General features: G+C 35.2%; 1 protein-coding gene across 2 annotated transcripts in view; it reads right to left on the bottom strand.

Moving 5' to 3' along the window:
* Positions 1-3,148: 3,148 nt before the first annotated feature.
* Cul3 (cullin 3) overlaps positions 3,149-26,201 on the bottom strand; it is an 85,629-nt gene continuing 62,576 nt past the window's right edge. For both annotated transcript variants that reach the window (XM_059277938.1, XM_059277940.1), the window contains exons 7-16: positions 22,241-22,386; positions 21,323-21,499; positions 20,151-20,321; positions 19,549-19,656; positions 18,136-18,260; positions 17,498-17,594; positions 16,435-16,569; positions 8,660-8,846; positions 6,390-6,535; positions 3,149-3,612 (exon numbers count right to left, since the gene is read on the bottom strand). In XM_059277938.1, the coding sequence (XP_059133921.1) occupies positions 3,481-3,612; positions 6,390-6,535; positions 8,660-8,846; positions 16,435-16,569; positions 17,498-17,594; positions 18,136-18,260; positions 19,549-19,656; positions 20,151-20,321; positions 21,323-21,499; positions 22,241-22,386 (1,424 nt within the window). In that variant the 3' untranslated portion in view covers positions 3,149-3,480. The remainder of the gene's footprint in view (positions 3,613-6,389; positions 6,536-8,659; positions 8,847-16,434; positions 16,570-17,497; positions 17,595-18,135; positions 18,261-19,548; positions 19,657-20,150; positions 20,322-21,322; positions 21,500-22,240; positions 22,387-26,201) is intronic.

Here is a 26,201-nt window from a genome sequence, read left to right as displayed (position 1 = left end):
GAATCACTTACCTTGTAACCTACATACTAGGAATTTGAGTGTATTTTCCTTTAAATGGACATATTCCAAAATAACAGCCATCATTATCCTTGCTTCTGGACTGATGTTGGAATCAGCAAATATGGGCCAACAAAAACGTACACAATTCCATACTGAGATACATTTCCACATTACATCCATTGCTTCATGCAAATGAAGTACACAATGACAGATTTAAATGGAAAACCACATTCCTTTGCATGGGACATGGACAAGCTCCAGAGTCCTGGCTTAGAATTAAACCAAGGTCCAAATCTTGGCTCAGGCATTTTTTTTAGCGATTACTGTGAACAACTCTGGTATAATGGTCATGTCAGCTGATGATGACAACTCAATGAACAGCAAAGAGCTCACACAAGTGTTACCTGTGACTTGACTGTGTCTGCTCTTCGGACTATAAAGAATTTACAATTTCACTCACATCTCCCCTTTTTTACATTTTCCATTCTTATCAATAGAACAGGAAGTACTTACTAAATGAAGTACTACCATATAGTGTAACACATTACAAATGACACACAGAGGCTTTCCTTCTAACACTGTGAGAATCTTTTGTTGTTTAACACATAACACGAATACTTACGCTACTCTCTCAAAGTATAGTAGACAGACAAGGGTAAAATCTTGTATTATTTGTTTAAAGTGAATATCCAAAATTAAACTCAAGAAAGCATTGTATAGACTTAATATCAAACATTAATACTCAATAATAATAGTAATACAGGAAACAGTAAGAGGAATTAGGTATTCAGAAGCCTAAGGTGTCAGTCAGGGTACTAGTTTCTGGATATGTACCCATTATTTGTAAGAACACCGGTTCTTACCTAAGTCTTTCCATCTGTCTAGCATACTGTGAAAACAAAAGTCAACGTTTCTTCACTGTTGTCAAGATTCTCACTACGAAGTACTTTCCAGGTCTCGAAATGGTGCCTTCCTGCACTGTACTTACAATGCCCCATGCATACATCCCTTCAATTCCCTGGTTAAATTCACTGACATAAAGAATCCTTGCAATCACAACCATTTCTTTTATTTTGTAAGGCTGTTTCCTAATTGTAATAAATTTTCAATTTTTAAATGACAATTTAAAAATAAATGCTGTCCCCATGAAAAACAACAGCAAAGAATCACAACATAACAATTAATGAACAGAGGTGACATCATTTTTATAGCTGGAAAAATTATCCATCTTCCCTAAAATTCAAGTCACAAAAAAATTTAGTCACATTATTCTTTCAAAACATTAAAAGTGGGTAAAAATGTCAATGACCTATTGCTGAGGAGAAACCTCAAAATACATCACATGAATTCTGTAAGGTAGCAGAGCCAGAGTTCCCCAGCAAATCTATTTTAACCCAGAAGCAGGCATCTAGAAGCACAAGTATCAAATCTTTATATCTCTACATATATGCTAGATCTGATCTGTACAGCCATACTGAAGATAACAAAAATGGAATTCTAATGGTTTGAGCTAGTACTTCATTGTTTTCAATGTCTGACTTAGGAGACTTCATAATTGAAGCTTTTCATAGCTTTCCTGATTGCTGACAACCTGAAATTTCCTTACTTCCAAAGTGTTAAAGCAGCGGCTTCCTTAGTGAAAATTCAAACTACACCAGAAAGCAACCCTTCAGCATTCGGTGGTATCCATGCAGTACAGCAAAGTATACTAAGAACACTGTCCATATTCATTACATCTTCACTGTCTCATGTAAAGGTAGAAAACACGTAGAAACCAAGATCATAAAATGTAAAATTGTACAGTACAGCTAAAAGCAAATTTCAATGTAGTAAAAGCCTATTTGCAGGCCTAAAAGAAAAATTATAATCCAAGACGCATGGGGAAAATATTTACGTGGAGTTTTTAATCCATATTAGAATTCAGTTATTGTAACTTCACCATAAATTTAAACAGAAACCATCTTCTGAGACATACATTCCAAAAAGTATATCAACAGTATTGATATTAAATGGAGAATTGGTTACTTGAACTCAGTAACATTTTTCTGACAGAAATCTATAGTGGTTTCCCCCAATTACATCTCTAAAATATTAATCTTGTAAGAGAAAAAAAGGAACAAAATTAAATAAAATGGAAGATAAAAATACTCTGAAGTTAAAGCAAACTATAATCCTTGGAGATCAATTAATTGGGTAGAAAACAACTTCAGTGATGGTTGGAAGCACAGAGTAACGGACACAAATCTCCAGCACAAAGCACATCTCTGCAAACATGAAAATGACTCCTCAGAGGACAACGGAGAGCTAAATACCCAAGAATCATCACATTTGAAAAATATTGCTTAATCACTTTCCAAAACACAGCTGCAAGAACTGAAGACTTCCTTCAAACTATCAAGGTAATCTATTTATTGCATCTTTAGATTGCATTTTGAAACAGACAATTAATGGTGTACCACAGCTTCACCAATATATATATTTCAACTGTGTGTGTGTGTGTGTGTGTGTGTGTGTGTCTGTGTGTGTGTGGGGGGGGCGCAAAGGTATTTATAAACGAAGGGTAGAATGTATGTGCTTTTCAAAGGGACTGAATTAAATATAACCAGCTGCCACCTTTGTGCTCTGACATACTTGAGTTACTGTGTATGTGAATACTAAATTCATTCATTTTTTTGTCTACAATAAATGAAATAAAAACACCACCCTATACAATCCACTATTAGCATTAAGTACAACAGCAAAAAATTATTGTACAATTTATACATACTAAAATATTTTCTTTCTCTAGAAATAACTCAGAGCAAAACCTAATCCTCTTAGAACTGAATTTGGAACCCTCAAATTACAACAGGGACAAAACAACTCAGAGTATGTACGCATGTCCAAACAAAGGTTCCTGGTCATAAGGCTGGAAGATTAGTAAGTGCAAGTGATAGGATAAGCATGCGCCAATTGTATGCCTGGATCTTTGTATATTTATCAAACCTTTAAACAATACCAGCTAAGAAAATGTCACAAGCAGAGCAAGATTAACTGGGAATTTTGCATTTCTTTTGCCATTTTTGCTACCCAACTTACACAATGCGCAAAGTGCTAATAAGCAACACTACAGAAACACATTTACATCAACACTGAAGACCTGGGGAAATGAAATCCAACAATTTTATTTTAATGAGCTGTGTTTTCTAAATTTGTTTATTTTTTTCCTGTTTTCATACAATATTGAAAACAAAACGCGGCACATTCACATTTTCCCGAGGAACTGTAAAGATGATCTCTACAGGGATAACGTTGGAAAGCCTGAAGCTCAATCAACTGATGTTGAAAACTCTCAGAGGGAGGAGGCTTGATCTGAGTGGTCTATAACATGTACTGCAATTTAACAGAAGAGATGGTCGTCTTAATAGTAATGATTTAAAAGAACTTCCCAGTCCATGCGAAGAGTACAGTCCAAGAATAAATCAAATTTCTGAATGCATTTTATGCTACGTATGTGTATACTTTGCGATCCTCAGGGGTTCGTGCCAAATATTCTCTCTCAATAAGTCCTTCAATACGTTTCTTAATAACAACTGGACTTGGTAAGAATCGAGCCTTCAATTGTTGAGTTACCTGAAAAGAGAAGCCAAATTTTAACTAAAAGACTTCCACATAATCACAAAAATCCTTTTTACTACAGCTGACATGCCACTTTAAAGCTAAGAATATCAAAATTTAGTTAGTGACTGTGTAACTAAATTAGAAACTATAGGCATGGTGGCTAACGTCTATAATCACAGCACTTAGGAGCGTGAGGCAGAAGGAATACGCTGCGCCTCAATGTAACAGACACATAAAACAGAAAAAGTACAAAAAAAAAAAAATTGAAGCTTTTACTTGAAAATGTTATGGATGGTTAGAACTCACTTCCATGTGTCCAAATGTGAATGATAAAGAGGATTACTTGGATTTCACTAGTCTGACTACATACCAACATATAGTTGAATCATTTTGATGACGATATTACTAACTTCTGGGTTATTTTCCCAGTTCAAAGAATCTGGGTAGCATAGTGTGTTGTGTTCACATGCACAAGCTCTGGACCAGATTGCCTGGGTTCAAATTCCTGATTCATATCCATATCCATCCAGCTTTGGGATCTCAGAGATGAGTTAACATGACTTACAGCAATGGCACCCAATACTATGAGCAACTGCTGTCATTCTTTGCTCCAGTTGAAGTCAGAGCCTAAGTATGGTGCTTCCAGTACTAAATTAACTGTAGCAGCCACAGTCTACTGCTAGCAACACTGTGTGTGTGTGTGTGTGTGTGTGTGTGTGTGTGTGTGTGTGTAATGCTTTTAACCGAAATATAGGCTGTTTCATTTTATAAAAGAAAATAAGAACTTGGTATTAACAATTAGTACCAGAACCAGAGAGATTCTGAATCTATTTGTCCTCAAAGCTCACCAACATTTCAATAATCCACCCTAACTCATCCATTAGGTAGTTCTCCTTTTCTAACCTTAGAATCTCTGCATTCTCACAGTATACTTAATAATAAACCTAATTACAAAAAAAATAAAGTAACAAAAACAAAAATCTTGCTACCACCTACTTGAAATGGCCAATCCTTAATTATCTTCTAGAATGTAAACAGCTACTTTAGACAGTCTCCTTCCTTACAGGGCTTAGACTGCATTCAAGATTCCTTCAACTCTCAAAAGCATCTTTGACTCTAGATTCTTTGGTCCTATTTTATAAGCATTGTTTGATGAAATTGCTATCAGTATAAACTAGAAATCATCAGCTGCACTCACAGGCCAAATATCACCTAATACTTTGTTTTTATAAAATCACTTTTATCTAGTCACACTTGTATGTGCTTCTCACAGCTGCCCTCAGGCTAAACTTGGCCTTTTATAAAGGTTTGTGTTAGGAAATCCTAACACAAATAAAACCACCAGTCTGATGAGCTCCTTGTGTTTCCAACCTTGGTGCTGCAACCTGAGAACCACCACCCTGTTTTACACAGGGACCAAAAGCCATCTCATCTCCCTTTCACAGTCCTCATCTTCCTACCTTACATTGTGTTTCTCTACTTTCATCACTTCTTGGTCAGCACAGACTGTGCACTACTGTGTTCTCAGGAAATGGAACATTTTGTTAGTGCCCACTATTTCTACTACCAGCCACCTTTCCTTTCCCAGACTTCACTACCTTTGTCCTAATCACCTAGCACCTCCTCCCCACAATATAAACAATCGTCCATTTAAAAGAAAAAGCTAAATTCCAGAACTCCTAATTCTACCACTTAGTCCTCTAGAGCTCTTCTTTCTGCCTGTTACCAGGACCCACTGTCTCAAAAGTACAAACAAACTCTTGGTGGTTTCCACCTCCACTTACTTTCTGGGTGATGCATCAACTATCTACTCTTACTAGGCCAGTGAAAATGGATGGCAAAGTTAACTAGTCACATTTGCCGATATAGTCATTCATCTAAGCCTTATGGTTTTTATAATTACTAACCACTCACTCATGGTCACTCTTCTGCTGTGTAAAAACTGTACTTAGGGTTTTTTGTTTTGTTTTGTTTTTTGTTTCTTCTCTTTGGAAGGGCATCAAATTTGAACATACTTCATAATCACCTATGCAGAGCCTGTTAAAGGCCAGATTGCTGACCTGAGAATTTCTGATTTAGTAGGTCTAGGTGGACCAAGAACCTGTATTTTTAAGACTGGTTCAGAAAGAACCCCTTTAAAACCAGTGCTCAAGGGCTTCCCCTCAGTGTCACTGGGCATTCTCATTGTTCCTGAATGTGGCACTGTAAGGCTCTTTCTTGCAGTGTTTTCCTTCTGTTATTTCCCATGTTACCTCTGAGCAATTTAATACCAACCGTTTTGACTATATTCCTATATAATGTGAATTCCCAATTTAACGTCTGGCTTTCACTTTCTGACTTTTAATGCTTCAATGGACTCCTGACCTCACATATGCCAGTGTAAAATAAAGACAAGTGTGCAAACCATTATTAATTAAGATACGGAGCACAGAAGCACACTATTCTCTCTCACTTTATAGTTAGGGAGCCCAACCTCTGTCTGTCTATTCACTCAAGCCAGAAACCCAGGGGGCTAAACTCTTCTCATTTCTCAGTTAAAACTGTCAGCACTACCTCTCAATTCTTACACAAGGCTTTTGTTACTTATGTTAATGGGCCCTCATGGGCCTTAGTTTCCTAACTTGTAAAGGGGCCCTCAAAAAATGGTAACCATTACTAATGTTGAGAAACACAGGTGATTTGTTTACAATTGTATATTGATGTACAGGTGTTTAATTATGCACAGTATCTTGTTTTTAGTAAGCAGTGTGGTGTGATAATGATGTTGACCCGGCCTCAAGCGTCCTTACCTCTGCTACTAAAACATTGTGCTGCATCTTCTTCCTAGACTTCATTATTCGCACTATAGCAGCTTCTATCTCATGTTTTCTGTCATCATCTACTTTCTGTCTTGTTTCTTTCCTTTCTGGGTCAGATTCACCTTGTTTGGCTGCAACTAAAATAGAAATAAAGGCATTTATTAGATATACAAATAAAAATTTGGTTTAAAAGAAAATGTAATATAATTTAATATTATTCAGAGAAAAATCCATCTCAACTAGAGTACGCACATACACAATAAGAAAACATTCTCATTCATCTCAATTATAAATTATTCCTTTGTACAATTAGAAGTTAGTTTTAATGGGGAAAAATAAAAAAATAAAGCGAAAAAACTTTACAGAATCTCACTATGCAGCCCTGGCTGGGCTAGAACTCACTATTTGGACCAGGAAGTCTTCATGTTTCAGAGACATGCCTGGCTGAAATTCAATTATTCATAGACTAGGATAATTCTTATCCTGGAAGAAAAATGGTAGTAGATATCTCCAGTGATAAAATTAGCAGTATACAACTTGCAAGTTGTTTACGGCTTTCAGACCTCAACTCTTACTTTTCTGCCATGTCTTAAGTTTTATTTCAACCAAAATCTTTCAGGCAGTCAAGTATCTGCTATCTCTAACTCCTAACACACTGCAGGAGAGGGACCAGTAGGTACTGTCAAGATTCTATCAGTTAAACAATTAAAAAACACTACTGAGGTATCAGTAAAAGGAATTCTATATAGCACTGAAATACTTCTGTGTAGGCCTTGCCAACTCCTTGAGTCTATTACCTAACAAAATTTTCATAATCTCATCATATATTTACTCTGTATTCCAACCTTTAAGAGAGTCTTACTCTGTATAATGTTAAATATAATCAGCAAGGGTTAAAATAAAGAACTAATGTCCAACTGTGCTATAATTGATGTAGCAAAAAAAAAAAAAAAAAAAAAAAAAAAACCCAAACCATTTTGTTGTGTTATTTGTCCCTTAAAAGGAGATAAGCATGAAACTTTTGGAATCAAACTAGCAAACCTAAAAAAAAAAAAAAAAAAAAAAAAAAAGCTGACATGCACAGACATAGACATGATATAGTAGATTTATAATTTATAATATTATTTTGGTATGCATAAACATTTAGCTACTTGTATGAAAAGTTCCTTGATAATACTGCTTTCTGCTGGGGACATGGCTCAGTGTTAGAAGTACGTGGCCTAGCATATGTGAGGTCCTGGATTATAGCCCTGGTATCTTATCTAATCTCATCCATGCATCTATCTGATCAAAATCAAATCAAATAATATATCTTTTTCACTCAAAAACACACAGGGAGACACATGCACAAGAGAAACTGCATTCAGTATCATTTGTTAAGAAAAAACAATAGCAAAAAAAAAAGTAAAAGCAAATAAAAATAATCTATACAAAGAATCTACCTCCCCCATGAGGTCAATGAAAAAAGGGTATGGGTTTAGATTAAGAGAAACAAAAGAAATATAGTAAGTGATAACATGGAAATCCTGAAAGAACCCTAGTTCCAAAAGGTAAGACACAAAAGGAACCTTCAAGACAACCTGAGAACACACAATGGACACAATATGAAATCATTTTTCCCATGTGATATCATATTTAGAATGATGGAGAAAAACATCTTACTTCAAGGAGACATGTATGCTGAGGTATGTCTTTCTGTACTAATATTAACCTTGAAACCAAGTAGCAGAATGCTTTAATTCTAAACACTTTTAGAAGGGATTGGCTTTTTGCCATTTACAAACAGAAAATAAAAACCTTATACAGATTATATATATACTGAATAGTATTTTCAGTATCAACATAGAAGGCGGTACTAAAACTTGTTCACAATGGTGCCATCCATGCTTTTAAATTAAAGGTAATACTGGTTTTACAATTTCAAAACTTAGAAAATATCTGAAGACCAATCCTTCTGTAAGTAACAACCAATTTTGAAAAATCTGTAATACAGCTTTGAAAGACTTCTGACTACTAGTTTAAAACAATTACCCTGTCAGTGCTAAGAAGTCTGTAGGACTGTCTCTCATTTGCATTTGGGTTCAGCTGCATTTTGTATATGCAGGTATCCCTTCTCAGGACCAAGCACAATCATACTTTAGGCATTATTTTGTTAACAATGAAAATATTACTTTTTAAAAGGAAGAAATCCAGCAGATGAGGCATTTTTTTTCTATATAAAATATACATAATTTTTAGAGGAAAACTTGAATTGCAGGTACCTGTTTGAATCTTGACTCTGTGTAGTTTGGATGTGAACTGATCATTAACTGTAAATATGTGGCCACTTTCTATCTCCTTTGACTTGGGTTCTTTTGTGAGGACCCGCTGTGTTGGTTTACCACAGGCGAGGGACTGGAGGGCTCTAACAAGTTCTCTTTCAGGGATATCTGTCTCTTGTTGAATTTCCTGAAATTTCATTAGATTTGACATGATTAGATTTCCCCCCCAACAAAGATTAAAAGTACATTAGTTAATCAGCAAATAAATAGACCAAGCAGTGGCTAGAGAAAGGTAATTCTATTAAAGAATTAATTTACAATAAAAAAAATCTCCTGAATATGACTTGCTACTAATATCTCATTATTGGAATAAACTATAAAACTGTTAAAGGCAAGGGCATTTCTGCTTAAGGAAATACAATGTGCTCTCAAAAAATGCCATCTGCAGACACCACTAGGAAATTGATGGCATTTGGATAATATTGCTACATAGTCAGTCTCAGGAATATTTACTATGTTCCTTCCAAGTATATTTTCAAGATCACTTTGTTCAAGCTTTCATTATGAAAACAAACATTAGAACCTGAATTTGACCATATTTACTGCCTCTGGGATCAAAATAAGATTTGACTACTGGAAATTAACATTAACCACAAAAATCAGTAAGACATATATTCTGAGGTCTAGGTAATAGCTTTTGTATATGTTATGATAAGAATATAATGTTATACTGAAACAAATAAAAACACCTGGGGGTAAGAGCAGTAAATTTTAACCCACTATTCTCATGTCAATAGGATAACTAAAAGAACTGTACACTCACATGACTTAGTACACATATATCTATATGGAAACATGAATTAGGTAAAAGTCAAGAGTCTCTGAAATGCTATTTTACATGTCTTTCCTTCAAATAATTACATGTTTACTACTATTGTAGACATTACAAATACTATATGAATTAATAGAAAGCTAAATAGGTTTTATTATTACATCACAGATAATTATAACATATTTAAAGTTATACTGAAGGAACTGAAAAATATTTTTAAGTGGTATCTTTATTTATACTTACATATCAATTTTCAAATTTATGCATTTACCCAGAATCTATCTTCATATTTGATGTGATATAATGGCACCAAAGTCCTCCTACTGTCCTCTAACACCCCAAAAATATTTAGATTGACTTAAAATGATAAATTTACCACATCTCAAGTATCGAAAGATATAAATCAATTTGCTTCTGGGTTCTTATTTTATTCAAACAAATTCTTCATCTATGACTTTTATTATAATACCAGCACTTAGGAGAAAAAGGCAGGAGCATTATGAATTTAGATGCCAACCTGGGATACATGATAAATCATCTTGAAGGAATACATTTAAAACATAATAATTTTATGTTTTGTTATTAAGACTCCCCACCACCAATCAAGACCCATTTCCTTCCAATAAAAAGTTTTGTTTATGGCCTGGGCAGTGGTGGTGCACACCTTTACTCCCAGCACTTGGGAGCTAGAGGCAGGAGGGTCTCTAAGTTGGAGATCAGCCTGCTCTACAGAGTGAGCTCTAGGATGGCCAGGGATATACAAGAAACTCTCAAAAAAACAAGAAAGGAAAAAAGAAAAAAAAAAAGTTTTGTTTAATCTTACACACTTTCTTATCCACATAAATTCTGGGATCAGTATATCAAGTTCATAAAAGAATACTGAGTTTTAAAGTTCTTTTGAACTTATAGGTGACTTAAAAAAATGATCATATAATATGGAGTCCTCCCCTTCTGGTAATCATTTTCTCTTTTAAAAGCAAAGTTGATTAATCTGGTATAAATCCTCTATTTCTTGCTACAATGAGTATAAGTAAGGTTATGATTCTTGGTAATTCTTTTCTTAATGTCACAAACTATGAAAAGCTTGCTAACAGAAAGTGTAATTTTTCCACACAACTATTTTGAGAACACTTTCTCAAGTGATTGTCACACACTGTCAAGCTCACAATTACATAATGTCCATAAATGTAAATGCATTGGTTAATTCTTTCATGGTATTTATCACTTTTACTTCTTTTTCTTTTGTTAATAAACCTGAACAGAAACTGTGGTAGCAAAGGTAGGCATCTGTATCAGTTTCCGTTGGAGCAGGAAAATGTCTAGTGTTGGGGAATATTACTTTAAGGAGTGTTCCTTCTGTTTATGTTGCATTTGTTTAACTCTGTGAAGCTGTGTCACTGAGCCTGTCGTCTAAAACACCTGATGCTCTAATAAAGAGCTGAATAGTCAATAGCAAGGCAGGAGAAAATAGAGGAGGGACGGGCAGGCAGAGAGAATACAGAGAAGGACGAGCTACTTTTTGGGAGACACGAACAAAGAGAGAGGAGCTACTTGCTATTCAGACTCTCTACGGAGCAGACTTTGACTTCAACCTTTGAGTCTTGAGTTCTTTAAAGAGGTAGATTTAGAAAAATTCCCTTTGTAGCTTTCAAAGAGTCAGTGCCTCAAGGAATAGAACCCCCTCAGGTTAAGAGCCTTGCAGCCTAACAGCTGTTGGGTTACCAGCGGAGTTGCTGTTGCTAACTAGGACAGCCACTGCTTAAAAGGCAGCAACAGTCTAGTGCTGTCCTGTGTGTTTAGAACTCTCCTTAAATATAACCTTATGACAACTAAGAAAACTTTCATTCTACTTAGGTGGCTAAAACACCTACATTTCAGGAGTAAATATGAAAACTGACTTTTAAGCAAATACTTTCAGTGTATCTGTAGAGATCACCAACTGCTTTTTGTGTTAAAATGGTTTGTGGCAACTAAAAATCTGTTTAATATCCTACAATTACAATTTAACTGTCTTTTAAAACATTATCCTCATCATGCAGATTCTTCTTTGTATTCCAAGGAAAGAATTACATAGACACTGTACATCATTCTTTCAACAGATATATAATATTCATCTGTAACAGAGTTAACATCTTTTTCTTTTTGGTAACACAGTTGTGTCAGGTACAAATTTACTTCTATTTATTTCTATTTTGCTGAGTCTAAATTCTTTAACCAAGTTTCAATTGCACCTTCTGTTGTATCATGTAATCTTCTATATCCCTTTTAATTATTTTATTAGTTAATACATATATAGGGAATTACTAACCAGTGGATTCTCTAGGCTCAACCTGACCATTAATTGTAGCCTTTCCAAGGACCTTAAGATAAAAGGTACTTAAGCCAGGCGATGGTGGTGCACGCCTTTAATCCCAGCACTTGGGAAACCAGCCTGGGCTACACAGAGAAAGGCGCAAAGCTATACAGAGAAACCCTGCCTCGTAAAACAAACAAATAAAATAAAATAAATAAAAGGTACTTAAGCCACAGCTACCCAAGTGAGCTCCAGCTAAACACTCAACACAGAGAAACCAAGAGATAATAGATTGTTAGTGGGTATTTTAAGTCACATCAATTTGAGATTTGATATGTGGCTAAGGCATCCACCTTCCTAAACTCAAAGTATTTAATAATTTTAAAGGAAGATGACTTTCTATCTCCTCTAATTTCTGTAAAGAGCTGGTTAATGGAATTTAATCAACAGATGTAACACACAGTGTAAAAACCCAAGTCAACTGTCATGTATCTTTTCACAATGCCTTCGTCAGATTTCGAGGTAGAGGGAACCCAAAGGTTTTGAGGCCCATTATACTGCATGGAATTCTACACAGAAAACTCAATGTGTATGAAATAGCTAAAAGTAGCAATGGCAGAACAATATTCTACTTAACTTCTACCTAAAACTTGCTCATTAGCATCAATGGATCCCACGTTGATTGGGAAAGGGAAACTGCCTTCAATCATTACAGTTAAAACAGCAATTCCATAGTAGCTCTGGAAAATGAATTTGAACTGTTCTTATCCTGTCATACTTCTTAGTTCTTTAATAAATTAGAGCTCTCAAAAATCAACCTTAGTATTTATTAAGTATGACATACTCTTCATAAAATATTCATAAAAAAAATCTCAATTAAAGAGTATGTATTGGAGCTAGGCAGCAGTGACGCACACCTTTAATCCCAGCACTCAGGAGGCCAAAGCAGGTAGATCTCTGTGAGTTCGAGACCAACTTGGTCTACAGAGCAAGTTCCAGGACAGCCAGGAGAACACATAGAAACCCTGTCTTGAAAAAAACACACACAGGCCAGCCTGGTCTACAAATCAAGTCCCAGGATAGGCTCCCAAGCTAAAAGGAAACCCTGTCTCAAAAAATGGAAAAAACAAATAACTAAATAAACAACGGAGCGGTGGTGACGCACACCTTTAATCCCAGCACTCGGGAGGCAGAGCCAGGCGGATGGATCTCTTTGAGTTCGAGGCCAGCCTGGTCTCCAAAGCGAGTTCCAGGAAAGGCACAAAGCTACACAAGAAACCCTGTCTCAAAAAAAAAAACCAAAATAAATAAATAAAATAAAAATAAACAAACAAATAAAACACACACACACACACACACACACACACACACACACACACACACGATTCTAGGATAGCCAGATTTACATAAGAGAACAACCCTGTCTCAATTCTGTTCTTCAAAACAAGTAAATATAAACTGAAACAAACCTAAGAGAACTGGGGATATAGTTTAGTTGGCAGAATACTTGCCTAGCATGCAGGATGCCCCCCCTCCCCCCGGTCCGTCCCCGTCCCCCGTTTGATCCCCAGCACAACATAAAACTTGAAACACACCTGCAATCCCAGCATATCTAAAATATGACAACTGAATTCCTCCTCTGTAGAAAAGCTTTATGTACATTGCTTGACTAAGGTATACTCCATGTTTGCTTCATCAATATTATTAGGACTCAATTCCATATAATTTGTGCATGAAAATTCGTGTTATTCTTGAGTAGAATTTATTTGTTAAATATAAAGGAAAAAACTTCTTGCCTTGGCCACTGAACTAAAACATCTAAGTTTAGAAGCTTTCTTTTAACATATCATATAAAAATGCTCTCTTTTAATGTTTGCCAGAAAACAGAGGCATGACGGCGGGAGTACCAAAATAGATGTAGAATTTAACCTTCTTAATTTCAAACTCATACTCCTTCCTTCCTGTCACCTATAGCTAAAAATTGGCTTTCAATAAATATGAAGGCAATTTTAAAGCCTTTCAAAACACTTAATACCTTACTTTAAAAATTAAGATCCCACTCATTTCAATACCAAGTAACTCTTCACAGGTATAGAAAAGACTAGTACAATTTAATGTAACTGGGTTTAGAGATGGCTTGGCAGTAAAGGTGCTTGCTACCAAGTCTGGTGACTAGAATTCCATCCTTGATCCTCAGAGCCTACATGATAGGAAAAGAAACCTGCAAATTGTTCTTTTTCACACACAGATCCTAGCATGTATATACACACACACACCCCGCCACATACCCATTTAAAAAAGTTAATGTAACCAAATCATAAAGAGACAGGTGAAAAAAGAAAAATAAGTATGTACATTATAATAATAATAAAGGTTTGCCAAAGATGGAAAAAAAATCACCACTTTTAATAAATGATGATAGAATAAACTGCTTGAAGAGAAATAACTATTCAAACTTACTTTATTATTTTGTGTCTGCATGTACACCTCTGCATCAAATGAATGTCTAGTGCTGGCAGAGGCCAGAAGAGGGTGTCAGATCCCTTGGAATTTGAGTTACCGACTGCTGTGAACTGCCATGTGGGTGCTAGGAATTGAGAAAGTCCTTCTGAAGAGTACCCAATGCTTTTAAACAGCTGAGCCATCTCTTCAGCTCTAGAAAAATCAATTTTAATCCTTACCTCATACCATACATAAATTAACCTGAAAATTACCATATCTAAATATAAAAACTAAATTTATAAACTACTTAAAGAGCTAGAAGTAAATCTCTACATCTCATGGTAGAAAATAATTTCTTAGGACATCAAAATAATAAACCATAATGAGCCAGCAAGATGGCACATGCCTTTAACCCCAGCACTCGGGAGGCAGAAGCAGGCAAATCTCTGAGTTCTATCTAGGCCAGCCTGGTCTACAGAGCAAGTTCTAGGATAACCAGAGCTACATACAGAAACCCTGTCTCAAAAAAGAAAAAAGGAAAAAGTTACTAACTGGATTTTAAATATTAAAGAGTTTTCTTCTTCTGAAGATTTTTGAAAAAGCAAGCAACAAATTGAAAAAATATTTGTAGCATATTCATATGTGGTGTTTGGAATGACAATGTCACTATAAGCTCTTATGTTTGAATACGTGGTCCTCAGTTGATGGAACTGTCTGGGAAGTGTGGCCTTGTTGGAGGAGGGCTTTCCCTAGGGGTAGGCTCTGAGGTTTTGAGAGACTAGTACTTTCTGCCTCCTAGTTGTGGATCTGGAGCTCAGCTATTCCTGACATCATGCCTTTGCTCTGCCTTCACAGACTAAATTTGCTGAAACTCCAAGTCCAATTAAATACTTTCTTTTATAAGTTTCCTTGGTAATGGTGTTTTTGTCACAGAAATATAAGACAATGTGACATACATACATACACACACATCTCAAGATAATGTATTTACGTAGCTTACAAACACATAAAGGATGTGTAATATCATTAGTCATTAAAGGAAGATTAAATCCGTGATACAACTGAACACAAACTAAACTGACCAAAACTTAGACTGCAGAAGACATGGAGCGATTGGAGCTCTTGCTTTAGGGCAGTTTGGGTAGCTTCTTAAAAGTCAAGCACATAGTGCTTCTCTCTTCTCTTCTCTCCCTGTCCTTTCTCCTCCCCCCTCTTCTCTTCTCTCTTCCCCTCCTCTTCTCTTTCTTCTCTCTCTCTCTCTCTCTCTCTCTCTCTCTCTCTCTCTCTCTGTTTGTGTGTGTGTGTGTGTGTGTGTGTTTGTGTGTGTACACAGGTGAGTGTGTATGTGGATGTTAGAATGTGGATGTTATAGGACAACCTTAGGTGTAGTTTCCCAGGGGGTAGTCACCTTTCTCTTTCTTTCCCTCCCTCTCAATGGTCTCTCACAGGCTTGGGGCTCATCTCTCCAGTTCTGGGATTATATGTAAATGGCACCATGCCTGGCCTTTCTTTTTTTTTAAAAAAAAACATGGTGGTGGTTCAGGTGATCAAACTCAGGCAATTCAATGCCAACTGAGTTATCTTTCTAGTTCCATGGTTCTATTCTTAACAGATCAAGTCTGGTACAAACCCCAAAGCTTATCATCAACAAGAGAACTGATAAAGAAAATGTAGCAAATCTACATGCAGTAAAAAGAACCGGCTACTGATACTACACATCCTAGATGAATCTAAAAAAACACTGAACCATGAAACTTCAACACAAATAATACATATAATTATATTTATATAAAATTCTATATAAGGCAAAACCACCCACAGAAATAAAACATTAATCATTAGTTACCTGGCACAAAGAGTGGTTGGGGGAACTGACTACAGACAGATACAAAGAAATATAGAAGGTAGTATTCATGATTGCAATAATGGACAGAAAGGTGCCTTACTTTTAAAGCTTAGCAAGCTATGCACTCATATAATATGAAAACTATACCTAAATAATGTCAATTTAAAACAACAAAAATAAAACATGCCCCTGTAATGAATGATACTCACATAGGTCAATGGCTGAATTTTATGCAGTTTCTCCTAATGGTATTCAAAGAGTGTTTCTTAAGTTTACTCCATCAAGAAAGACTCAAGTAATAATAAGTAATAACAGTTAGAAACAACAGCATTGGTCAAAGCATTTATTACTATAAGCCATACCTCAAACGTGTATTTCTCTCTATTATTAAAGAGCATTAATATGGTCATCTGGAAAGTGGAGACTTGCAATATGTGCTTCCGGGTATTAGAACCAGTTACTTGTGCACCGCCAACACCAACCTCAGATCCATCTTCCTGTTGTATTTTTTCAAAAAATAAAAAAGACATTATCTCCTAACAACTTTAATCACAATCTCCTCCCCTATAAATATAAATAAATATACCTCATTCCTATATAATAGAAAACCTGCTTAACCCACATGCACTCACAGACACACACCCACCCCTTTACTAAGGACTGTCCCCATTTCCCCTACACAGTGAATACTTCAATGTAGCCAAGAAAAGTGTTTATATACCTAAGGAGTTAACAGTGCCAAGTATTTTTCAACTAAATAAATTATAAAGTTCTTCATCTTTGTTAATTATATAAAAATGCAACAATATTTACACATGTATTTAACAACACTAAAAATGCTTTGGTGTCATAGCAACTCATCGCATGAAGTCTAGGTTACAATCTAGATTAAGGCACCTAAGTTGATTAATTTTCAATTTTAAGTCAAATGACCTTGGCTTGATTAAAACCAAGTAGTAAGAATAAATCTAGACCTCAAAATTTTAAAAATTACTTTATGAAAAAGAAACAAATTATTTGTACATCATTTAAAAAATGATTCTACAAATATTTGCATGTCTTACAAGTATTAAGTGTTAATCTCCTGGTTTTGATTGATCAGAAGAACTAAAAGAACTTTAAAAAGGGGTACTTTGCTTTGTATGCCCTCAAATCAACTTATATTATGCTAGACTTGGCAACAGGGTCTCTGGCTTAATCTTATAAATAAAATCCGTAATTTCTCTATTATTTTATTCTTTAAAGAAGACATGATCTTCCTGTTTTGAAATGCAGTTAGCAAATAACACATAATAAATAAAAGCACAGATTTTAAGCTTTCCAACTTATGAGATGGAAGTAACAGCTATACTCAGGTCAACCAAAATGACAAATTCTGTACATGAATTTTAAGTTACTCTGCATATTGAAAGTGTCAATATTTACCTTTTTAACTGGACCATAAAAGGTAGCATTGAGATCTGCAGAACCCATGTGATGCTGGAGCGTGAGCTGTCGACCACTGTGTTTGGCTAAGTAGAACCTGTAGCAAAGCAAAGCAAGTTTTAAAAAAAATTATACAATTTACGCATTTGAAATTACAAATCGTAAGACAACAATCCTTAGCAAACATAGAGATAAGAGACATTAGAAGATGAAGGAGGCCCTCAGGAATTAAGTTCTGTTCCTGCTTTTTATCAGAAGAGGAAAGTAAGGGTTGGGTACAGGGTGTCGATGTAGGATCAATGCAACTTAACGAGGTACCAACACACTAAATCATCTCTCTTGTACACTCTAAGGCAGCTCTTCAAAAGACCTTCTCCACAGTCTATCCTAATCCAGTGATCGACACTAACAGTACAAAACAACCCTACTAACATGGCCCAATGCCAAAGGAAGGACATTGACACTCTTCTGAAGTTTTATTTAATCTGTTCTTACACGCTACAAGTTACTAACAAATTCTTCTGAATATGAGGTTTAAAGTGGAATATATTTACCATCAATAAGAAATACGACTAATGTGAAAACAAAATTCATTATTTGGTTATTTATATTCAGAAAGTGTCTTATTAAGGTGTTACCTTCTAAATATCTCAAAAGCATGTCTTGGTGCTGGTGGGATGTTGCACTTTGGTGTGGCTGACTGAGTGGGCCAATATCCCGTTGTGAGAACCCGGACTGTGAGATCAACACCACCTAAAGATACCTAAACAAACAGAAAGCAATGAACTACAACAGACTAGATTCATTATCTACCCATACAGTCTATTACAATTAGCAAAGTAGTTGTAAAGTGGATATCTTCACATCTAGAATGAAAGAGAGAGAGAGAGAGAGAGAGAGACAGAGAGACAGAGAGAGAGAGAGAGAGAGAGATATCTTCGTAAGAATTGATGTTTAATGTTTTCCAAGTAATAATAACTATTGTCTAAGCTGTTAACTTTAATGAACACAAGATAATTCTTACATGTGAGTAGAATCATTTTAGACAAAACTGTATCTTTCATGTCTGCTTTTAACATTTTTACCACATTAGATAACTAACTTTAGCTGTAGGTCCAGTGTTATGTATCTGCTTTCAATAAACATCTATCTACAGATATCAACTTCAACAGAATATATACTAGCATGACTGTAACCGTTAGGCTTTTTGCCCTCTTAAAAACAAACAGGAGAGAATGAACAAACACTTGTAACATTTTATAATACTGTAAACAATCATAGGTAGTATATTTTTTGTTTGTTTGTTTGTTTTTCGAGACAGGGTTTCTCTGTGTAGCTTTGCGCCTTTCCTGGAACTCACTTGGTAGCCCAGGCTGGCCTCGAACTCACAGAGATCCGCCTGCCTCTGCCTCCCAAGTACTGGGATTAAAGGCGTGCGCCACCACCGCCCGGCTAGATAGTATATTTTTTAAGAGCAAAATATTTGTTGTATGACTCTTGAAAGTAAATACAAGAACCCCTGTGCCTTCAACAGGTTCTAAATCTTAGCAGAGTTGTGTTCAGCATGAACATCCACAATATTTTAATAGAATTCAAAGACCTCAGGATGCTCACGTTTGCTTTGCAGATTCTGCTGCTGTCCTTCAACTGTTTCCAACACAGGGAAAAGCTTAGGAGATTTAAAGCTTATGATCTGCAGCATAAACAGTTACTTCAAAAGATTTCTTAAATTATTAGTTTTAATTATGTTTATATGTGTGTCTGTCTGTGTGAATTTGTGCACATAAGTGCAGTTACACTCACAATACAGAGAGGGTTTCAGAGCCCTTGGAGGTAGAGTTATAGGCAGTTGTAAGCTGGGAACCAATAAAAACTCTTATCCACTGAGCCACCTATCTGTCCAGCCCCAACAACTACTTTTAAATACACGTGTAGAGTGGCCTGAAAGTAAATGAACTGCCAAAGATATTATTTAAAATTAAGGAAGAGACTTCTGAAATATAAAAGCAAAGATCCAACATTTGAGAAAAGAAATTAATGCACACTCTTACCCCTGTTGCCTGTAGATGTTGCCTGAACTCATCCATAGTTGTGTTTGAGATGCTCATATCCCTAAACATTCCTTCCAGTTTCGATGTGAATTGACATCCACACTCAGTCTATGGAGACAGAGCACAAATACGTACAAATAAATAGTGGACTTTCCTATGAAAAGTGCAGAAACAAAGTCTTTCACGTTACTGCCATCCCTGATTATCTCCTCTGAAAGTCTTTTCTCTGGTTGCTATATGTGTATGGCTATTAAACTTCAAAGTGTTTAAGAATAACTTAAAGATTTTAGATATCATATCAGAGATTTAAATACACTCCAGAGAAAGTAGGGTCTAAACTGACACTTCTCCAAACAGCTCAGGGGATTCTGGTACAGTTTAGTTTAGAAACCACTCTATGTAGCAATACTCAGGAACTCTGACGTTCTGTACCTTGAACAAAGGAAAGCAAAGCCTCCTGCTGTAAACCAGACTACCTTGAGTAAGTCTGGAAGTAAACATTTAAAATCCAACAATTTCTAAATATAAGTTGATGTTGCTGGTGTTCAACCACACAATCAACATTGTTAAGCATACTACATTCATTTTTAAATACAGCTTACCTTTAATTTAGAAATCATATTTTTTTCAGAATCATCGGAAACACTTTTATTCGTGAGCAGTCTCCTTGCCAGGTGTTGTTTATAGTAACGTTCAAATACATCTTTTTCTTGCATAAACCTAAAAAGGACCATTGCCTTATCCAATATTGTTTCTACTTCTTGTTCTGTTAGCTGCAACAGTAATCAAAAGACAATTTAGTTTAAAAACAACCATATTTGGTTAAGAGAAAGGATGTGATTTGAGAATGTTCCCCTACTTTATCCATTCCTATACTCTCTAGTGCATTTTTAAAGAGCTACTACTACTCAGATGGGTCATTAATTATTACAGGGCTGGACTAAGAATAGATGAAATTTCATTAACAAGGCGTATATTAAAACTTTCTGCAGAAATTTACATAGCGATAGATTTTTTTTTAAAGGGTTCATTAAAAACCTCAAAATTGGCAAACAAATGGGTAAATTTTTGTTAAGTCCAAAGGATAAAAAGGCTTCTTTATCTTGTATCTTTAATAATGGAGGGAAAAAACACTGCAGGGGTTGTATTATGCTTGTGATTTTAGGAATGAGAGATTAAGCTGAATGTGGTTTCTTTGCAGCCAGTGACTTTATTTTCTTACTCAGCTACTGCCTCTGCCATCTGCAGCCAATTGCTGCTTTCTCCTTTGTCGCAGAATTTCTAACATGAGGTTTAAAAAGACCACTTGTCATCAAAATAGCTTAATTTAATTTTCTAGGGTTCCAAGTGAGCTCCCAAGGTCCCAGAGATGAAACTTAAAATTGAGCTTCAGTATACGGAACTTTCAAAGTATTTCAGAGAACTGTTCTTCCAAGTATGCCTTCAAATTCCTCCAAAATCAAGCCCTGCTTGATATCCTACATCCAGAACCAGATAAAAGCGAGCAACAATCTACAACTGCTAGCAAATTTTCCAGTTTTATCATCCTTCACTCAACTAACTCTTAGCTACAAAGGCAATCATTTTTAAAACTGTGTGGCACTAGTGTTTTTTCTTTAAAGTGAAAACTATACAACAAAACTGTTTAGTAGACCATAGCATATAAGCTCAGTAAAGAACCCTGCTTCATTTTTATCTGTAAAACTTAAGTTTATTTCCGAACTTTAGATCAGGAGGTAAAAGCTAAGGTACTTTCCAATGTATTAGTACTTACCCCTTTGACTCCCTTTTTCAGCTTATCATCAATAAATAATGAGAGGTATTCAGGAGACCTGGAGTTGAGGTTTAGAAAATACTCAAAGTCCCCAGCAATAGTCTGTTTAAAGAGCCGGTCATTATTGAAGGACTCTTGGAGGAAGCGGTCAAACCTACTCTTCAGGTCCAATAAACCCTTACAAATAAAAACAATTGAGGAAACATCATTGAAATGTTCTTCGAAGTAAAGTAATTATAAGTAAAATACCTTAACTTTGTTGGTAATTATGTGTTCAGGATTTGTGTATAAGCTCACATGTTAGTCATGGTGAGCATTCTACCTTTCACTTATGTGTAATAGATCAAAAATCAAACAGGGCCCAAAGATGGATCAGCAGATAAATGTACTTGTCAGCCCCACAGGACAGGAGGAGAGAAATGACTCTGTCCTCTGACATCTATATAAGGCATGCATGTGTGTGCATCCACTGCCACCTCAACTACATACAAATAAATGAAATATAAACATTTTAAAACAAACAAAAAAACCTTGCTACTGCTTCTCCTCACCCCCTTGTCTGGACCAAATGGGGTAGCCAAAGAGAATAAAGTTTAAAAAAAACACACAAAAACACTGATTATTCATATTAAAACAACACCTTAGATTTAGTCAAAGTACTGCTTAAAAACATTTTGAGATTAAATCATTTAAAACACAACTTGGGTTTTCCTGCATTTAAACACTAACACACAACAAAATACAGTTTTTTATTATTGAGATTAAACAAATCTTGACTAGGTTACTAAAATCAACAACAAACAACAACTGAGTAATATTCTAAAATCCTTAGCTCAGGTATTTAACACATACACTTAGTAAAAGTAATCCATAAAGTACTTGCAAAATGCTTACTGTGAATGTAAAACTTTTATCTACCTGGATATAGTCAACAGGGTTCTTCCCTTCTCCTTCCTCAGAAACAAGGGCTTTTCCTTGTTCCCTCAAGTAAGAACTCATACATTCACACATTGTCTTCAAACCATTTGGCACACGACTAAATAATTTGTACATGCAAGCAAGGTCTGGAATTAGAAAACAGACAAGACAGACTTGTTACATTCAAGATTAAGGTAAAAACCAAGAAAGATTATTTATCAATTATCATTGTCCACATGACAAATAAAAATCAGAGGTTAGCTGAAAGCTCCAACAATTTGTGAGCTACAGCGCTGACGAGATGTGGTGAAAGCTCCAATCAACTGTCTTCGCACATTTTCACTTCTAAGGAGGACACAGACAGCATACTAAAAAATGCCACCAAAGTGACAAATACTTGAATTTGTACATAATTCATCCTGTTACTCGAATGTAGAAAACAACAGATACTACAAATGTTTGCTAAAAGGTGTAATTCAAAGTCACAAGGAAGAAATTTAGAACCTATTAATATCTTAAAGATGAAGTGACAACCACTGTAATAAATGAAATGTATTAAAACAGGACTTATTATTTCACTGTATCTCATGGTAAATTTTGCATAAAATTTACAACCTAAAAATTTTTAAAAACATTATTTAAAAATGTTCTTACCGAGTAATTCTGGGCTATTATTAGTTATTTCCCAGTGGCACTGTCTATATCTCTACTTTAAATACTGGGCCCACCACACTACACTGTTTCAATTTAGACTCTGGTCTTCACCCACTTTTTTATACCATTTTCAACACCACCACAATGTGGAAATGACGCAATTTTCTTCCACGTGCCCAATTTTTCTCCAAAGAGCCGCTTACGGGAGACTGTAGTCAGAACTTTATGATGATAAAAAAATTTTTTTACTGTCAGTAACTTTTGAAAATGGCATGAGAGCAGCAACTCTTAGGTCAAGGTTGGCTAACAACAGTCTTCTATTCAGTACTAGGCAATAGATATTTAGACTAATAGGTCATAAGATCTTAGACACGCCTGTAAACAGTGGCACACGCCTTTAATCCCAGCACTGGGAGGCAGAGCCAGGCAGATCTCTGTGAGTGCGAGGCCAGCCTGGTCTACAGGGCCATCCAGGACAGGCACCAAAAAACTATAGAGAAACCCTGTCTCGAAAAACAAAACAAAACAAAACAAAACAAAACAAAACAAAAGGATGTTAGACACAAAATCAGTTTTGTCATTACAAGAAGCAAGCATTTAAAGAAAAAGCATGAATGATTGACAGTGGCTGTTCAATTAAAACTTCATGAATATTGAAAATTTATATAAATCCTCACATACTATAATCATTCTGTAATTTCTTTATTTTTAAAAAACTGTTAAGAAGCCAGATTTGATAGATGAACCATGATTGTCTATCTTGGGCCTTATTCACAAAAGCAAATAAATTAGTACCTAAAATTAAAGCTGGTGTATTTTAAAGATGAGAAGCACAGCTTACACAAGGTCAGTATTATTTGATTCACTGACTTAATCAAGTTACATTAACACTTTTTTTTTTTCTTTTTTTTTTTTTTTTTTGGGGTTTTTCGAGACAGGGTTTCTCTGTGTAGCTTTGCGCCTTTCCTGGAACTCACTTGGTAGCCCAGGCTGGCCTCGAACTCACAGAGATCCGCCTGCCTCTGCCTCCCGAGTACTGGGATTAAAGGCGTGCGCCACCACTGCCTGGCTAACACATGTTCTTATCTGTAATATATTCCCAGGGTAACCTATATATGGCAAATCGTGTGTTTGTTAATAAAATATAACCAAAATTTCCCGTATTAAAGTCATTATAAAATACAATAGCAATATACAAACTGCAGCAAGCTCTGCATGCCAAATACCTTCAGTAAACTCTTTCTAAAATCTATTTTGTTCATACATTTTAAATTTTACTTATCTGTACATTTAAGTTGTGTATAAATTAATATAATCTTACTGTATTATTTGATTCACTGTAGTTAATTACATGGAATAGTAGAAAACGTGAAAAAGTAACTGAAAAATGTTTGGCATTAAAAATTATGCATTATAATAATTATTATATTATTATAAGCCAATAATACAATACCATTTGAACTTACCAGTTCACACTGCTTTTACGTATCTAATGATTAATGAACATTTATTTTTCATTCACATTAAGCAAACTAGACTTTCTGATTTGTGAAAATTAATGATGAAATTGTGTCTGATTAACAATTGCTCATCAACAAGGCCCACCACAATCAATACATTCTTTGATTAAGCTTCTAATGGTAGGGAAGTTAAAGACAATTTAAAAATCTAACTCAGAATCACAGGTAGCTAGTTACCTGCTAACAACATTAAGAACTAAACAGAGCAAAACCATGGTAAGTAGCTTTTCTGCTATTCAGAGTGCTTGCCATAATGGGTATAGCTAACATATTCACGACACATGTCTCCATAAAACTTACAGAATTATTGTCATTCAAGCATGTCCAACGATTTCAAACACCTTCCAGCCCCTAACCTCAATTTCCATAAATGTAATTGTTTATACAAACAGCTAGGCTCTTTCCTTTGGTATCACTGTCAGTGGTTACTTTTTCAAGGTAGCAGCACATAAGCCTGAAATATCTGTTATCTATTCCTTTGCAAGAGGCTTGTTAGGAGCCTGTGAGATGGCTCAGGAGTTAAAAGCACCTGTCAAGCCTGATGACCTGAATTCAATTCCCAGGGCTCACATGATGGCATAACCAACTCCACAAGTTGTTCTCTTGACTTCCATGCATGTATATAATGCACACAATAAATAAATGCAGTAAAACTGTTTTTGAAAAATGTTATCATCTGATTTAGACAAGTATCCAAGAGTACTGTATTTTAGAAGACACGGCAAATAAACCAGAAAACTTGTTTTCTGAAAAAAAAAATAAATAAAAACAAAAACAAAACAATGAACAGTTCCACTAAAAAAAAAGGGCATCCTTGCTAATAAAAACCAGTAACTTTGTGTGTGTGTGTGTGTGTGTGTGTATATATATATATATATATATATAATATATTTATAATCTACCACATAGTTAAATCTATAACTAAAATATAAGCCAAGGATTCCATTAGAGATTAAGAGGTTAAGTCTTTTCCTGACAGTATTTATCTAAAACCCGCCAACCCCTTCTGGGTCTTGTCTTGATAATTCTGTTTTTAAAAAGCAAACAAAACTTTTTTCATTCCTTATCTAGCTCATACAAATAGACAGTATGTCTCCTTTCACTAATAGTAAGCAGCTAGAATACTAAGATTTTTTTTTTTCAATCAAGGAAGCAGGAAAACAATGGCTATTGAAAAAAAAAATCACCATTGTCATGTAAAAGGAAACTTCAAAGCAAAGCACCAGAAACCAAGAGTTTCTTAAAGAACACCAATCATTTACATAACCTTTCAAGCGCAAATACGGTAAATTAAAGTTAACAATGACTGCTATAGTTAATGCATTATCTTAAAAAAAAATGCTAACTTTTTTTTAACTTGTCTACTAGTTTTTCTAAATATTCTCAAACACAGACACAGGAAAGCAGGCAGACAGATGGACACAGACACAACAACCTTGTAAGAATGTATGTGAGACTAGAGAGCTCTCACACTAACTGGTATTTAAGAAAGCATACAAGGAGAAAGCCACTGGCCTATGGTTAAACATTAAACTTCTTTTGCACTAGTGAGAATGAAATGAGGAAACAAAATGTAAAAAGCATGGGAAACCCACTGAATTCACTAGAAATATGTTAACATTTTCATATATAATACAACGTAAAGCTCTATCATTAATTCTACCCTACTGCTAACTGGGATAAATTATTATTATAAAGCATAGCCTTTTGAAAACTGACATTTTTAAGTTAGAATTAAAAACGACTGATAGGGTAGAATAAAGATTTATTTTTAATTGATAGCACTT

This window comes from Peromyscus eremicus, chromosome 13 (genome assembly GCF_949786415.1).
Source record: "Peromyscus eremicus chromosome 13, PerEre_H2_v1, whole genome shotgun sequence".
NCBI lineage: Eukaryota > Metazoa > Chordata > Mammalia > Rodentia > Cricetidae > Peromyscus > Peromyscus eremicus.
The sequence above is the reverse complement of the archived record's forward strand: the minus strand, read 5'-3'. Positions and strand labels throughout refer to the sequence as shown.